Below are 16,004 nucleotides of genomic sequence, written 5' to 3'. Positions count from 1 at the left end.
GGACAAAAAGTGGTGATCTAAATATTTAACAACTATTCACCGAGATTGGCGATGGCTAGTGGTAGATGCGACGAGGTAAATATCCACCACTAGCCACCGACACTGAGGTGAATAGTTGTTTTTATATTTACATGACTGTATAAAGTGAAACAGTGGCTATTTTTATATTTTACTCAATTTTGAGGCCATTTTTTAATGTCTAACTATGGCTAAAATCCGTGACACAATACATTTACATTTAGATCCTTACATTTACATCATGGGTGCACTATATAAATTCCATATATGAGATACCCGTGGTTATAGCATGTTTCAGGCCGTTGGTTATTGTGGGAGCAGCGCGAAGAACGGCGCGTGATAAAAAGAAAAAATAAATCTCGCCATTTCCCACTCGCCGTTCTTCGAGCTATTCCCGTTCTTTGCGCTGCTTCTCAACTAATCAAATGCCCTAAACAGGCTGCTTATGGTTAAATTCCATATAATTTTCATATAACTCTTATAAATCTCAAAAGGAGAGATAATGTATTATTCGCACGTTATTGATATGTTTTAATTTAAAATTTTTGTCCATGCAAACACCATACTTTACGTTATTAGGTGGAACTAGATGCCTGTTATAAAACCCATATTTTGAGTTACTTGCCATATATGGGCCCTATATTGCGCTCATTTTCCCCCATATTACTACCAACAGCTGACCATGTTATTGGTTTGGCAAGGATGTGGAAGGAAGTTCCCCGCCCATTTACAGCGGGGTCTTCCCATATAAAGTTCCCCCATCGGTAGCCATATATACCAAACTTGCTCAATATCCACCATTAAATATCAAAACTGACAAACTTTAACATGGATACCATTTGGATCGTGGTGAGTATTTTTTATTTTTTTGCCTATTACAAATAATACAAGCGCCATTACCGATGTATCAACGAATGGATTGAAGGCAAATGAAGACAACATATTCCCGTTCTATGTTGATTGAAAGATTATTCCAACACTCCGAGTACCTCGTAAAATCATTCCACAGTTTAATTTGTAAAGAACGATTCGTTTGACAACAAAATAATATTGTCTCCAAATTTATATGTAACGAAATTAACTGTTTGCTGTTCTTGACCACGACAGTCGCTGTAAAATTAAAACCGACCGATCAATTTTCGGCGGAATTTTTTCTAGATACAAACACGTGTTTTCAGTTGCTTGGTTTGTTACTCACAGTTTTTTGTGGGAAAGTTAAGCCTGGTTTTCACTAGGGACCGCAAACAGGAGCGCAAGCACAAGCTCAAGCATAGTTATATGAAGTTGTTTGTGCCAAGTGAAAACGAACGGCGTAGCATAAGGGTGCTATGTTTGCTAGTTACAAGGTTCAAATGCTTAGACGCGGGAGAATCTACAACGAGTGCTTTAATTGGGCAGACACGGCAAGGCGTCGTACTTTTTTAAATGAAAATAACTTTAAATACCTTGGTACACAAAATACAACCCCATCACGACAAAAAGACACTGATGGAGTTCGTTTTTACGTTGTTACTTTCGGGTAATCGTAGCCTGTGGAAACGTAGTAGCGGGAGCGATGAGAGGCGGCTGTATTCGCGGGCTAGGGTAATCGCTACTTCAGGGACTTTCTAAGCAAACGCCAAATTGTATCAGTTTTTCAGTCTTGGAATGAATCCTTCTTTTGCTTAATAAACGAACAGAAACGCATAATATAAACAGTGAAGCTTTGTTGATGGGCCGAATTTTACCTGTAGGCCGTTTTTTTCCAATGCTCAATATGAATTTAACGGAAATATATTGCTCGCGTTTAAAGAAATCCAAAAATGTTTCACTCATTTCATATATCTATGCTTTGCGGTATTTTGTGATTTTTTGGGTGATTTTTGGGATTATTTGGAAGGAGACAATATTTCTCATAGGATTAGTAAAATTTAGAGAAATAGGAAATATTGGAGATTTAATGTGATTTTGAAATTAGAATTTGAAGTTTAAAATTGGTAGACGGACACCAGTTAGTCCCTCTAACAACCTGGAGTGCTCTGACGTGGGGGTCAACTGTCTGGTGGTGTTTCAAAAACCTTTGTCAGTCTTTCTTAAATCCCTACTTTAAATCTCTCAAAATTCCCCCCCCCCCCCCCCCTCAAGCCGGGACGAGTTCATTATGATGTCTAAGTAATTTTCGCTTACTTGGTAAATTAGATATTGGCGATTTTGACGAGTGTTTGTGCAATCGTCTCGTGCTGCTGTTAAATGATTTCCGGGGTAAAAAAACCCTTTTCTTCGTTAGCAGAATGGCGTGGCAGGATGTTATATCACTGATAAATGGGTTATTCCCAAATGCTTTAAAAAGTGCTGGTCAGCAAAATAATTCGAAATCATGTGATGCTATTCCGAATAGCATCACATGATTTTGAAATATTTTAGTTGGTAATTTTTAAAAGCCTGACTGATGAGTAATATTCAAGTTCAACAAAAAGAACAATGGGAGAAATAGTGTTTTACAGACACTTGAAGGTAGAGAATTGTTAACCTTCGTTGTCCAAGATTACATTAAAACTAGCATCTTTAAAGTTGTGACTTTTTCCCTAAAGCCTTATTTTCACTGGCGACGCAAGCATAAGCGCAAGCACAAGCGCACTGCATTTTGATGCTTGTGCCTGTGTTTGCGGCAAGCACAAGCACAAGGAATAAAATTTGTCCTTTTTGCGTGATCGCGCTTGTGCTTGCGCTTGTCCTTGCGGTGCTAGTGAAAACCAGGCTTTAAGTTTTAGCTTTAATTCAAGACCTTTTGTCCTTGATAATAAACGCGCAGGTCTGTAGTTCATTCAAAATAATAGCTGAGAAAGCAGTTAGGTTGCATACAGCGTTCAGTCAGGTTTTTCCGCCTAGAAATTTACTAAAACTGATAACATCTATGATTTACTAAGTACTTCAAAAACTTTCACGCAACAAATTTTTCGCTTCATCGCTTTCGGCGCAAGACCGGATACGGAAGAGCTTTCATTGTGGCTTCAAATTTCACTTGTTGATTATTCGAAGACGCAATCTATAACATATTTAATGCTACGCCGTAAATATCAGTAAACAGAACTGAGCCTTTGCGGAAAGATCGCTTTTCTTGCAAATTAAATATATTTGACCTCTGATGAATAAAAAGGAGACAGGAAGTTTACCGGTACGCATCGCTGCACCACCACTCCGGAATAATTTGGTCGAATAATTTTTTTTCTAGAAGGTGACTGAATTGCTCCCAGCGGAGAACGCTCTTTTTCGAGATCATCATTCAGCTGAGACATAAATTTTCTGTTGCAGGCAACTTTCAGATTTTTATACTAGTTCCCCACTTCGTATTTTGAGGTCATGTTTATAAATCGTCCTGCTAATACACGTCAGTTTAATCGAGCTGACAAAAACTGATATCACCCGTTTAATTCTATCCCTGAAAGAAAGTAAAAGCTCCTGAACTTCTACTCGGAACTTCCGGTTCGGCACAAGAGGGCGACATCTTAATATTCTTAGAAATACTTTTAAAGGTGTGTTTCTAGTTGTACGTCAAGCTGTTGCATGATTCTATTTAATACAATAGCTCTTCATAGCATGATCGATGGCAGATTACTGCATCCCTGATAACTCATAATGTGCTTTCTGAAAACAGTGACGCCGCCAACTCAAAATGTAAAATTAACAGACATGATAACTTTAGAAAGCTTGAAAAAAGGGAATTTTATTCTATAATTTTTTTTAAAATGTTCATTTCTACGACGATCGATATCCAGTCATCCATGGCTGAGTTCGATTAACTCCGTTTATTTATAGCAGGGTTTTAAATATTCTCGTCATCCTTGGCTGCGCTATTGATCATTTCACATTCATGGCTTTGGCGATATATCCAGCAAGCACTTCATCTTATTCATACTTGCTGGTGCTTGTTAAAACAATCAAAACTAACTTTAAACGATTTTACATGGCTTTGATGATAATATTTACCACGCTTTCCATATAAACAAACAGTTTAATGGAAACTATTTTGAAACAATTTGCGACATCATCTTGGATTACGGAACTAGATCGTGCAACGACGTCATTTATGCGTAAGCACCTATTATGGACCAATGAGAACTTTCGCTGTTTAATGCATTTGAAAATGGGCTCTTAGATGCAATTGACCAAAAGTTAAATAACTAGTGAATTTACTTCAAAACGATCTGCATTGATTTTTAAGTTATATTTCCCCTAAATAAACAAAAACGATCCGAGAATTTCGAGATCATCTTGCGTTAAATGAATTTTTATGAGACAGAAATGAAATGTTTGTTTTTAGAGAGTCCCAAATAAGTCTCATAGGGTGAACTGGTTTGAAAGTCCAGCTAAATGGAAACTAAGCAGTCGGTTACACGCCTGATTTAGTAGACCTAAGATGATCTAATAATATTCAGAACAGGGAACGTCCCTGTAAATGCTTTCGAAATGCTCAGCACTTTTATTAACTAAGAGTCCGAGCTGAGTTCCTTCAGATATAAAATCAATTTTGCATGGTACGGTGCCGGTTGACAATCCTGAGGTATCATGGCTAAACTTTCTATATTGGTAAGTCAATTGAAGAAGTTGTTTTGTATTCTCTTCCTAACAAATGACTGAAGTTATAATAGTTTTAAGTGAACTTTGTGGCCTTTTAATTACTTCGTGGATCTAGCAGTTCTTTTAAGCAATTCTACAAGAAACAAAATAGATTTAGAGGATAAAGCTATGACACGATAATTTGAGTCCTCTTTAGGAGGAAAAACACTACTTTAAATCGAAGAAAAATAAGAAAATAACAAGTTAATTAAGAAAAAAAACACCAAAGAGAAAAAAAACAAGGATTTCGTTAGTTAAGATTACGGAAAATTGAAACGGACTAAAAAGTTGACGTTTTGGTTTAAAACAATAGAAAAAAACACAGAAAAAATTTCCAGTTAATTGTATTGTAGAAGACCACGTGTGGTAAAACTTAGTTAGGACTAAAAGCGATTGACAGCATTATATATTTAACGCCTGTTAGCAAGAGAAACATTCTTCTTTCCCCGAGGTTTTTTTCACTTTGAGGGAAACATCGCGATTCGAGGGTAAACAAAACTAACTGGTTTTCTGGGGGATTAGGCATTAAGAGTTTTGCTTCACATCATGAGACTTCTAGTTTATTTTTTAATTGTTTTGTGTTTCGTTAAATATGAAGCGACAAGTGAACATAAGATTTTTTTCTGGCCTTTCACGTTCTGCCATACATCACGCTCCACTTGTGTCACGATGTGATCACGAGCTATGGTGCAATCATGTTAATGAAGCTCGCGATTATACAAGACGGGGAATTTTGATGGTCAAACAAGCGGAAACTACACGTATCTTCCCTTTTTTAAAAGATACTGTGATCTGTCTTATGATGTCAAGCTGTTTGGCAAACCCTGCACAAAAGTTTTAATGTAAATGCTTAAGATTATCCGGTCTTTAGTTTGATAAGTCACTTATAGTCTAGTTCGATACACCTCGGTCGTCAATTGCAGAGTTTAACGGTTTGATTCTGTCCGGGGGTTACCCTCCAACTATTTGTGTGATGGTGTGCAATTTACGTCTCTTGAAATCTCTCTCCTGTTTCATATCAAAATATGCGATTTTCTCCACCTTATTCAGTCTCCACCTCGTACAGTTGCCTGTCCTGGTTCAATTTACTTCACATTCCGGTTTTAACATTGATCCGTACTTCTTGGTTTCAGGCCGGTTTGCTGTTTTTACAGGGCGTCTTTCAATGTTGCAGTTCGACGAGTCATACGTATACTCTACAATCGTTTAGGAGATGGGATAAAGAGGATAGGTTCCTGAAAATTCAGTGGGATGTACACACGAAGGCCTACAACATTTCGTTTACTGGATTGCAAACAGACCCAAGAACAAGTAAGCTAAAAGAGATCATTTCTTATCTTTTTTTACGTCTTTTATGTCTACGTCTTTGTCTTTGTCTATTTCTTCTGTGTCTATGCATGTCCCTGTGCGTATCTATGTTCATGTGAAGGCCCATTCTATGTCTAGATCTATGTTTATGTCTATGTCTACGTGTAAGTCTTTGTCCTAGTCTACGTCTATGACTATGTCTAAGTCTATGTCAAAGTCTATGCCTGTCTATGTTTATGTATATGTCCATGTCTTTGTCTTAGTCCACCGTTTATGTCTATGTCTATGTTTAAGTCTACGTCTATGCCTAAGTCTATTTCTATGTCTATATCTATGCTTAGTCTTTGTCTATGTCTGTGTCTATGTCTTTGTCCTTGTCCTTGTCCTTGTCCTTGTCCTTGTCCTTGTCCTTGTCCTTGTCCTTGTCCTTGTTCTGTCTACGTCTCGATACGTCTACGTCTTTCTCTATGTCTATGCTTAGTCTATGTCTATACGTATGTCTATGTTTATTTATATAATAACCTGAATTCTACACGCATTTTGATTGGTTCTTACTTATGATCTATTAGAGTACAGACACATAGATGACGTCACGCGGTGGTGTGACTCACGCGCGTGATCAGAGTTCATAGTCCAAATCAGAGTTGTCGGCAAAGTTTTTCAAACTCGCGGGGCCACAACAAAGCAAAAAAGTTCAGCTTAATTACAAATCTTCAGTGAGAAACAATACGCCAAGCATCGTTCACCTTTCGAAGCATTTAACTGGGCGAAACAAGCTTGAAGAAGACAGTGAATTATTCGAGAAATTATCCGAAATCTGTATGAAAGTTTGACCGATGTTGTACAGTCGGACGACGCCACGGGAAACAAACGAATTGCGGTTGAACGCTTCGGTTAATGCTTAAAGACTTGAACAACTTTCCAAATCGGAATAAAGGTTAGTTTTTTCATTGACTTTCAATTGACCATTTTTCTGTTTTGTTTTTTTTTTCAATCGGAATAACAGTGCTTCGTGTTCACGAAAACTTAATAGTGAAATCAAAACAACTTACGGCTCATCGGTACGGCGGCATTGCTCACACTGAAGTGTGCTGAAGTCTTGCGTTATTATATAAAACAAATAGATTCCATTTTTCCGTGGATCTGTTCAGTTATAGATCACAGAAGACGTCAAAATGTGACATGAACATCAGTGACCCACTCGCCTTCGGCTCGTGGGCAACTTCTTTTGTTCATACCACATTTTGACGTCATCTGTGATATATAACTGAACAGACGCACGGCAAAATGGAATCTATTTGTTAAGTCTATGTCCGTGTCTTTGTCTAAGTATACGTCTATGTTTATGTCTATATCTACGTCTACGTCTAAGGAGTTTAACCAATGACGATGGCGACGAAATCGAGGACAACGTCTTGTGAAAAAAAGTTTAAGCCTTCATAAGTCTATGTTTATTTCTGTCATGTTAATGTTTATGTTCTTTTTCATTCATGTACAGAATTCAACATCAAAACGGAAGAAAAGATATCCTCAACGTTCCCAACAATACGCCTTGCTGGAATGTCCAATTACATCTTGGCTGTTGAAGAAGGACGTTTGATTATAAAAGTGAGTATGCCAATAGCTTAATTATCACATTTCTAATCCGTGAACGGTGGTATTGTGCATTTTTACTCACGTCTGCACAGCAGTGTCGGTGTCCGGCCTTAAGCTGAGTTTACACGAGAAATTTTTTATGTGACAATTTCAATGTGACAACTTTTATTAACTCGTGCATGCGAGTACAATTGGCCAATTTTTATGTGACAGACGTATTTGCTGACAAGCTTGCGCGTTATCTTTTTTGGACAAATAACCTCGTGTAGACCACTTCTTCCATAAAATGTGGCAAATATTGCGTCAGTATATGTGGTCCCCTATCTCCAGACTCCCACTGGGCACTGTGCGCGCGTATCTCTGTGCGTATCTCTGCTGGTTAAGGACATATTACTGGCGCTCTAACTTTTGAGCTGATGACAAATAATTGTTGTGTCATCTACACGATCAAATATATTTTCCACATAAAAATCTCTCGTGTAAACCCCGCTTTAAAGCCCTGGGCCGGGTTGTTCGCCGCTCGGGGCCCGGGCCCCTCCCCTCCCCCCGCCCCCCGGCCCGGCGGCTCACCCGCCCTGGGCACCGTCAAGTGGCTTGTTTGTGCTTATGTGCTCATGGTTACCGTTCGCTCTATTTTTCATATGCAGAACATATCAGACCCTTCTGTGGACCCTAACAGGAACAAATACATGTTTTCGACGAGAAGAATCGATATAAATTACTCAGAGGGCATAGGCAAGGACGTGACAGAGGATTATTACATATTACAGTCTCGAGCTATTCCTTCTATACCCAGGTTTATTAAAAGTAGCAGATCCGGGAGAGTCTCCTTAAGTGTCAACTGGAAAAACTGCGGAGCCTGGGTTCAAATGCGGAAATGCGGTTAGCAAATGCACTTGGAAACGATTGTGCTGCCTCGGATTGAAATGCGAAATTTGTTTTCAACTTGGGAAATAAGAGTCAAGAATAGTTCTAAGAGCTTTCCCCTGCACATATAAGACAGAAATTGTTATATTATTTTTTTTTTAAAAATTTGAACGCTGTGGTCGTTTTAGTATGGTTTCTTAGACCGGAGAGTTTGGTAACAGTTAAGCAGTTTAAATGACTTAACATGCAATATAAATGAAATGTTATATATCTATACCCCGATCCTTATTCAGTTTACGGAAAGGGTTTTGACAAAAAATGTAAATGAAATTTAAATGCGGAAAAATTAACTCATTGATCCCAAGTTGATAATGAATTTCAGTCGGCTGCACCTAGACGTGAACATATGGCGCTAAAACGAAACCTCAGTGAGAATCAAGCGTTACGTGATTGCCATTCAACTTTCAGGGTTGAATGTGAGTTAGGCTCCCTTTTTCACCCTTTATTGTCGACCAGGCCTCAAGTGGATAATGTTGTCCACCGGAAAAATCGCCATGACTTAAAAAACTCATTAATAATTCATAAAGAAAAAACAAAAGAAATTAATGTTTAATGAGTGTCTTTATATCTGATAAAGACACGGCTAAACTTTACGTCCAATTTTCAAGGCCAAAATAGTTTGCAGTTCGTGTTTTATCAAGTCTAAAACACTCGGCTGCGCCTCGTGTTTTAAACTTGATAAAACACTGCTGCTCATTAATTAAACATTACGTAATTAACACTGGTGATGATTCATTCGATAGATAGCGTTATCCATCCTTTGAACGCTTGGAATGCTTATTTTTTTAAAGCACGGTCTCAATCAAACTTCATTTTTTTTAAAGCACGGTTTCATTTAAACTTCAATACCAACCAACCCTCTCCGAGTTTAATTGTTTGCTCTACGTTTTGGTCTACCGTGTCACTTTTGTGTCGACCTAGATCATGTTTTTGCGCCATATCCTCACGTTTAGATTCAACCGACGGTACCAAGTGTTTCTCGAAATAGCACGAGATATGATAATGACTAATCTTCGGAAAGTATTTGCCAGTTGGAATCTTCATTGAAGTTCTACGGCTGCCTACAGGATCTGGATATGAACTCGTAACATAAGAAATTTTGTATTTATAAAATAATTTAAAATCTTTGTTGTACATAAGTCTACATGCTTTTACTTGTTGCATTCCGGATATGTTTACCCTTAAAACTGCCAAGTTTTGACAAAGGTAGTGATGGAAAATAGCCCAGGAAACTTTTATTCAGCTGGAAAGATCCCAAGAATTAAGAATGAATTAAACAGCTTTTCCCTGCACATATAACACAGAAATTGATTAATTTCAGTTAAAATTAAGACGTTGCGTTCCTGGCGTCTGTACGTCAGTTGCATCAAGTAATAACAGCAATCTGGTAGAGTAGGAGTCAGACTCGCCATATAGCTGTCGATTTGATTTTGGAAGTTAAGGGATAACTATACCTGAATACAGACTGTGTATTAATCACTTCCACTCACCGACAAAATACCAGACCTGACCGGACTGTTCGAATCGCCGACTAACACTAATTCGCGGGATTAAATAAAGTAAATTGAGGCTTTGTTCGATAACTTAATTGCAAACTGAACATTTTTAAAATTAGCTTAGTTGAAAAATTTGCAAATAATAACATAAAAAGTTGTCACTCATTCTGGGTAGCTTTTTACGGCTTTGAGTACAACCGACCACACTGAATGCTTTACAAAGCCGGTTTTCCTTCACGGAAAACCAGCTTATTCTGAAGATGAGAACTGGTTAGAACGTGGATTGATTTGAAAACAAATGAACGCAATGTAATATTATGTATTTCCGACCTAACGGGACTTTTTAACGTTTAAATTAAATTATCAGTGAAACTCAAAAAGACAAATTCAAAATGAAAGTCTTGGCGACCAAGTTTTGGCAATTTTAATATATTTAGTACATGTTTATCATAGGATATTTATCTACTTTATTTATAACTAATTTAAATGTTAACTGCTGTTATCTGTAATTCGTAATTAAAGAGATTATACCTTTTTACGTGCGCCCAGTATATTTATTCATTGGAGAAAGGTGAATGCACTCAGTTAAAAAAATCGACATCTGAAATCTGAGTGGATGCGCTTAAAGAGCTTTAACGAACTCAAGGGCTTTATGGCGGTCGACCTTTATGGCGGCACGTCCATAAAAAAAGATGACTTTATTGGCTCAACAATGACACTCGGTTATTAACTGTTTCAACTTTAATTATTTCTCTAATATCTCCTTTCCCGCGTATCATCTAATCCTGATTTGTTACATTTCTAGCTATGTCGCTTATTTTGGGGGCAAAACAATTTTAGTGAACCTATCCCCGGGGAATTTTTGCTCTGAAAGCGGCCAATGCTTTTGTAGCTAAGTGATAGGATGGGTGAATTCACTTAGGTCATAACTCTGCTTATATTAAACATATCAAATTGAAATGTTACATCATGAACAACCCAAGAAAAAAAATCATTTTACTCAAATCCTGCATCCGAACCAACGTGGCTACTTAAAGGAATTTCGTCAAAGTGATTCTGCGGATTTTTATAAACGTACGACTTTAAAACGTTTCTAAAATCCTCTTTAAACAAAGTGTACAGAAGAGGGTTGACAAGGGACGTGCTATACCTCATGAAGAGGAGAGTAACGTTTACTTCTGGTGGGAGATGCATCAGCAAATTTTCGTCCAAGAGAATGGAGCTGAGAAAGTACGAAAACCAACCTAAGATGAAGGCGAGGATCATCGAGCCAAGAATTGTCACCGCACGCTTTTGGCCCCGTTTTTGCCTAGCTCCCCTTGAGGTCCTTATGTGAGTCACTTGTCGACGTATTCTCTTCAGCTGAGCTCGCAAAATAAGGAATATGCGACCATAGGCGACTGCAAGAAGTATTAAAGGAAGAACCACGAGGCCTGCAAAACAGCTGTAACTGTAGATTATGTCGTTATACTGTTCGTTCTCGGCTTCAGTGGCACCAAAACTGATCCAAATCAGCTGTATAAGGGAGACAGACAGGGAGAACTCCCAAATAAAGACCATCGCAGCTGCCATTCTCTGCTTGGATACGATCCTGTAGTAGTGCATTGGGTAAATGATCATGACATAACGCTCGAACGTGACAATTAGAAGATGCAATATTGTGGAGATGGCGATGAACCGGGATGCAAGGTCCATGGCTATGCAGAAGGCAATTCCATCTGGCATGGGCGAAAGATTGCAGGCAAATATCAAAGGAATGGCAACGAGGCCTGACAGCAGATCGGACAGTGCTAGGCATGCTAGGCATAAGTTCGTTATTGTTTGAAGCTGCTTGTTTTTGTAGACTAAAGCGATGACCAGTAAGTTGGCGGAGACGATTAAGCAGGACAGGACACCCAGAAGGACGAGAGGAAGATGATTTCCATGCTCTATTGGGAACTCTTCTGTGGTGTTGGATTTATCTCCTGTTGTGTTCACGGTGTCGTTGAAGATGTCGAAAAGTATACTTGCGTTGTTCATGACGATTATCCCAAGTATCCCTGATACTACTTCTCTTTCAAAATTTTTAAAAGGGCTTCCCGTTGCAGACCACAATATATCTTAGAAATGTGTCAGTGCGATGAAAGCTATCGAAACAAAATCGGCATCATTCTTCAAACTCAGTATTCCGCCATTGAGAAACGCGATCAACTGTGTGAGTACGATTCCAAGGATGCAACCTGTTAAATAGAAAGAGATATTTTACTATGCACAGCTTCCAAAAAAGGTCATAGTAGGAACGCTCTCCACAGTGGGGGCGATTCTATCCAGTTTTGTGTAATGCTATAATGGTGTGTCGTGTGGTTTTCCTAGAACAGGTAAACGACACCTTTGCCGTAAAAACATCGTATTGAAAGCTAAACCGGCAGCCACCAAAACATTTCTTGACGTAAACATGCAAAACCAAAAGTAATTTCATTCCAAATAGGAGGCGAATAAATGAGCTTAAATTTTACTGTGACAGCCTGAAAAGACCGATATATAAATGCAAACACAGTTGAATATACAATTCAAACGCAAGTGATAAGTGACATCACTCTTTTTGAAGGATCACAATAATGAAATTTCTTCCTGTTCTTATCTGTGTTCCCTTCTATTATAATATTTTTGGAGTCCCTATATTCTTATGTTTAAAACAAGGGTGTAACAAACCTTTATAAAAATGGCAAAGCCTGACACCGATTCTGTCGCAAATATTAAAGGTTGAAGTGTTATTACACTTTTGTCCGTTTGTGAAAGAAAATTAAACAGTCTTCGCTTCACGCAGTTCAGTAGTACACAGAAGACAAAGTAGGCGATCGCTGAGCGCTTTGCCCGATATTAATGGTCAATATCAACAGAAGACCTTAACAGTAGTTATTCTATTAACTAAATGTGCAAATTTTGGAAACTGTGAATTATATATGTAACCCAACGTTCGACGCATAATAACATAGTCATAATTAAAAATTCTGCATATGCTCCAAAATTAGTTTGACATTCTAATTCAGGCTGAATCAGTTTCAACTTAAATTTCAACTTTTCTGTTCTTTTACATGAAAAATATATCTTTATTTTGGAAGCAATCCCGTCAAAGATCAGGGTTTTTTTTTCATTTTTATTTTGCTTCATCGATCGCAACTTATTAAAAACGCTTTGCTCCGCCTAACATCAGTTACTCACGCTCAGTTATAGCCAGACAGTATTGCTAAAAGACAATGCACTTGTTTATTTCTTAAATAGAGGGAAAAGAGATGGACTAAGTTTCTTTGTGTAGATTGTGTTGAAATTGAATTCTAAAGGAACGACAAACAATAACGATGAAAAGAACAGCTATTCATTCGCCGACTACAAGCCGTGAGCTTCAAGACAGATGCTTTTAAAAGATTTTCCTTAAGCCAAATGTTTCAAAATTACATCGTCTGTCCTTATATATGGTCATTTCTACACATTTTGCTTGAATGAGCTCGAAAAACGGTACTAAATTTTGGTACACGTATTTAAGGCGCTTTAGCCGCCCAGTTTTGCTAGTTCAGCTGTTATCAAAATATAACGCAATTTTATTGTTACGAAGTCCATACAAAATATGACAACAATATTCTCATCGTCAATTTTTTTAAAGGCAAGCCGTCCTGTAAGATAAACAGTGAATTTATCGAAATGAGAAGTAGCCTGAGATGATATCCTTTAGGCCAAAATAAAAGAGAAAACCAAAAAGAGTAACTGCGATTTACTTTGAGAATATTTTTGTGCGATTTTGTTGGAGGCAGATTTACGGCACAAGCCAAACGAGATTTTAATTTACTTTAAATCCAAATAGAAGAAAGGCAACCAAATGAGCTTTTCGACGGCAACCAATGGTCGTATATATAGAATATGCAAATACAGTTCTATATAACATTTAATCGAATTGCCAGTAGCTCTATTCTTATGAAAAAGCGCTATTCAACCTACCTGTTCTGCTTCGGAAGCTTGTGTTATAAAAGATGGATGAAACAGAAATCTATAAAGACTGGTCCCCGGCCAATTTCTTTTGTCGATTTTCTTTGTCGATGACTAGTTTGTTCAGCTTTTAACCCAACTGAGAGAAAAAAACCCTTTTCTAGGTCATGACAAATTTAAGTTCGGTTGGAAGAACACTACCCAATTTCTTAATGAATAAAATACACTGCGTTTCTAACCCACCTTTGATATCACCCTGTTTTGGCAGACGATACTGAACTGGAAAATAAGAAAACAAAGGAATACCTGACATGGCTTACGATCGCTTTTTATTTAAGACATTTTCAACAAAATGGGCATTTTTCATTGGACGACTGCCATGCAGATAAGCAGCGACTCCTGGCAGCCTATTGAGTTGAATAAATTCAGCTTTTGCAGCCGACATGGCCCGTAAAGTTTGCTTTAGCTATATGAATATTTAAATATATCATATTTGATCATTGCACATCGCTTACGTTTAACTTTAATAAACTGGAGTTATGTTTCTGGCGGCTTACCAAAGCAAGGCCAGATTTGCGCTTTTTAAATTTCCTCCCTCAGATGTCTTCTGATTCGGTTTAAGAATTGACACCGCTGTCAAGAAAACATGATACATGCTGTTTTATTTTTCCACTATTATGTTCCTAGCTATTGCTTTAGACCTCATAAAGACGAGAAATGGCTAATGAAAATCAAAATGTCAGTGAGGCGCACAGTAATTAAATCCTTGCAATAATATTGAAGAAATGTCTTGAACTTTCTGGCATCTTCCTTTAATATTTGTTATCGTTAATAAACCGAATTTACCGCAAGAAGATACAAACACTAGAAACTCAAACATCATGGTCTTCTTAAGTCAACTGTAACTTAAAATTAATAGTCTTGCCATTCGATTGTGATTTCTACTCCTGTAGAGTTTTGAAATAACTAAATTAGCATATGAATAAAACCGAAAACAGCAAATCTAGCTCCCCTGTGACGATTTTAATTTATATTCTCGAACTATAAGAAAAACTGAACTTTTCATTTTCTGTGCTTGTGTAAATTTAACTTCGAAGAATAAATAAAGGCAGTTTATTTGTGAACGTATTCTGAACGAGACTTTTGCTGCAAATATGTAGAAGTTTATTTTCTGCCTCTTATGATATGTAATGATTATTTTCTTTATAAATTTCCTTAGGGAATTCTACAGATGTTCCTAACCCATTGTGCATCGTGATTTCCATGCAAACCCCAACCAAATTTCAACCGATAAATGTATAGAAAGTATGGAAATAAACGCGGCCGATTTAGTTGAAAAGAATATTTAAACTAATCCTATTGATGAGGTAGATGTATACAGTATATATCAACGAAAGTTACCCAGAGGCTTCGATCATGAATGAATCAAACCGTTGCAAGCAATAAAAGGCGAGTGACCAAGATGCGCAGTGCAAGTCGGGAATGCAAAAAGGCCGTGAAACCCGGCATAGGTCCAGAGTCTAGAGATCTAGCTTCTAATGTAATGTTATGTTTAATAAAACTCATATTGAAGTAAAAAACTGAGTTCCAGAGTAAAATACAAGGCGTAAAAAAAAGTACACTATTAATTACAATATATATATATATACATACAATATAAGGTTCTATTATAAACAAGCTAGTTCGAGATTAATAGCGAGAAGTGACGAAGTCCTGAGAACACTTCGTTCTGCAAGACTTGATGGTGCTACGACTTGTGCCGGTCTACTCTTGTTAATGTCAGTGTTACGTTAAAAGGGACTTTACTTACTCTCGCAGTGCCTTAAATCACCACATCAATCAAGTGTATTTCACAATTATCCTGTTAAATCGTGCAGAATATTGCCTAAAACATAGCCGACTTGGTCGTAGGCCGAGTTGGCTGAAAACAGAATGAATTAATAAATTGACATTATTTAACGAGGGCTGTATTTTATAGTCTTGCGACTATACTAAACCTTTGGCCCTCGGATTTCCGATCGAATTGGAATTTAGAAGTGTTAGTTTTTGCGGAGGAAGGGAAAACTGGAGAACCCGGAGAAAAACCCTCGGAACAAGGACGAG

The 16,004-nt window shown here is 37.6% G+C and overlaps 1 protein-coding gene across 2 annotated transcripts; it reads right to left on the bottom strand.

Moving 5' to 3' along the window:
• Window positions 1–10,346: 10,346 nt before the first annotated feature.
• LOC144659993 (histamine H2 receptor-like) lies at window positions 10,347–14,189 on the bottom strand. Of its 2 annotated transcripts, XM_078520533.1 has the most exons (3): window positions 14,145–14,189; window positions 13,914–14,040; window positions 10,347–12,160 (listed from the first exon to the last, which is right to left on the bottom strand). In XM_078520533.1, exon 3 carries the CDS (start codon window positions 11,958–11,960, stop codon window positions 10,938–10,940), a length of 1,023 nt encoding a protein of 340 aa, XP_078376659.1. In that variant the 5' UTR covers window positions 11,961–12,160; window positions 13,914–14,040; window positions 14,145–14,189; the 3' UTR covers window positions 10,347–10,937. The 2 variants fall into 2 exon arrangements, with proteins under 2 accessions (XP_078376659.1, XP_078376660.1); XM_078520534.1 differs by lacking the exon at window positions 13,914–14,040.
• Window positions 14,190–16,004: the final 1,815 nt, after the last annotated feature.

This window comes from Oculina patagonica, chromosome 7, assembly GCF_052425735.1.
Source record: "Oculina patagonica isolate OP01 chromosome 7, crgOcupat, whole genome shotgun sequence".
In the NCBI taxonomy this organism is placed as follows: domain Eukaryota; kingdom Metazoa; phylum Cnidaria; class Anthozoa; order Scleractinia; family Oculinidae; genus Oculina; species Oculina patagonica.
This window is presented reverse-complemented; position numbering and strand designations above follow the sequence as displayed.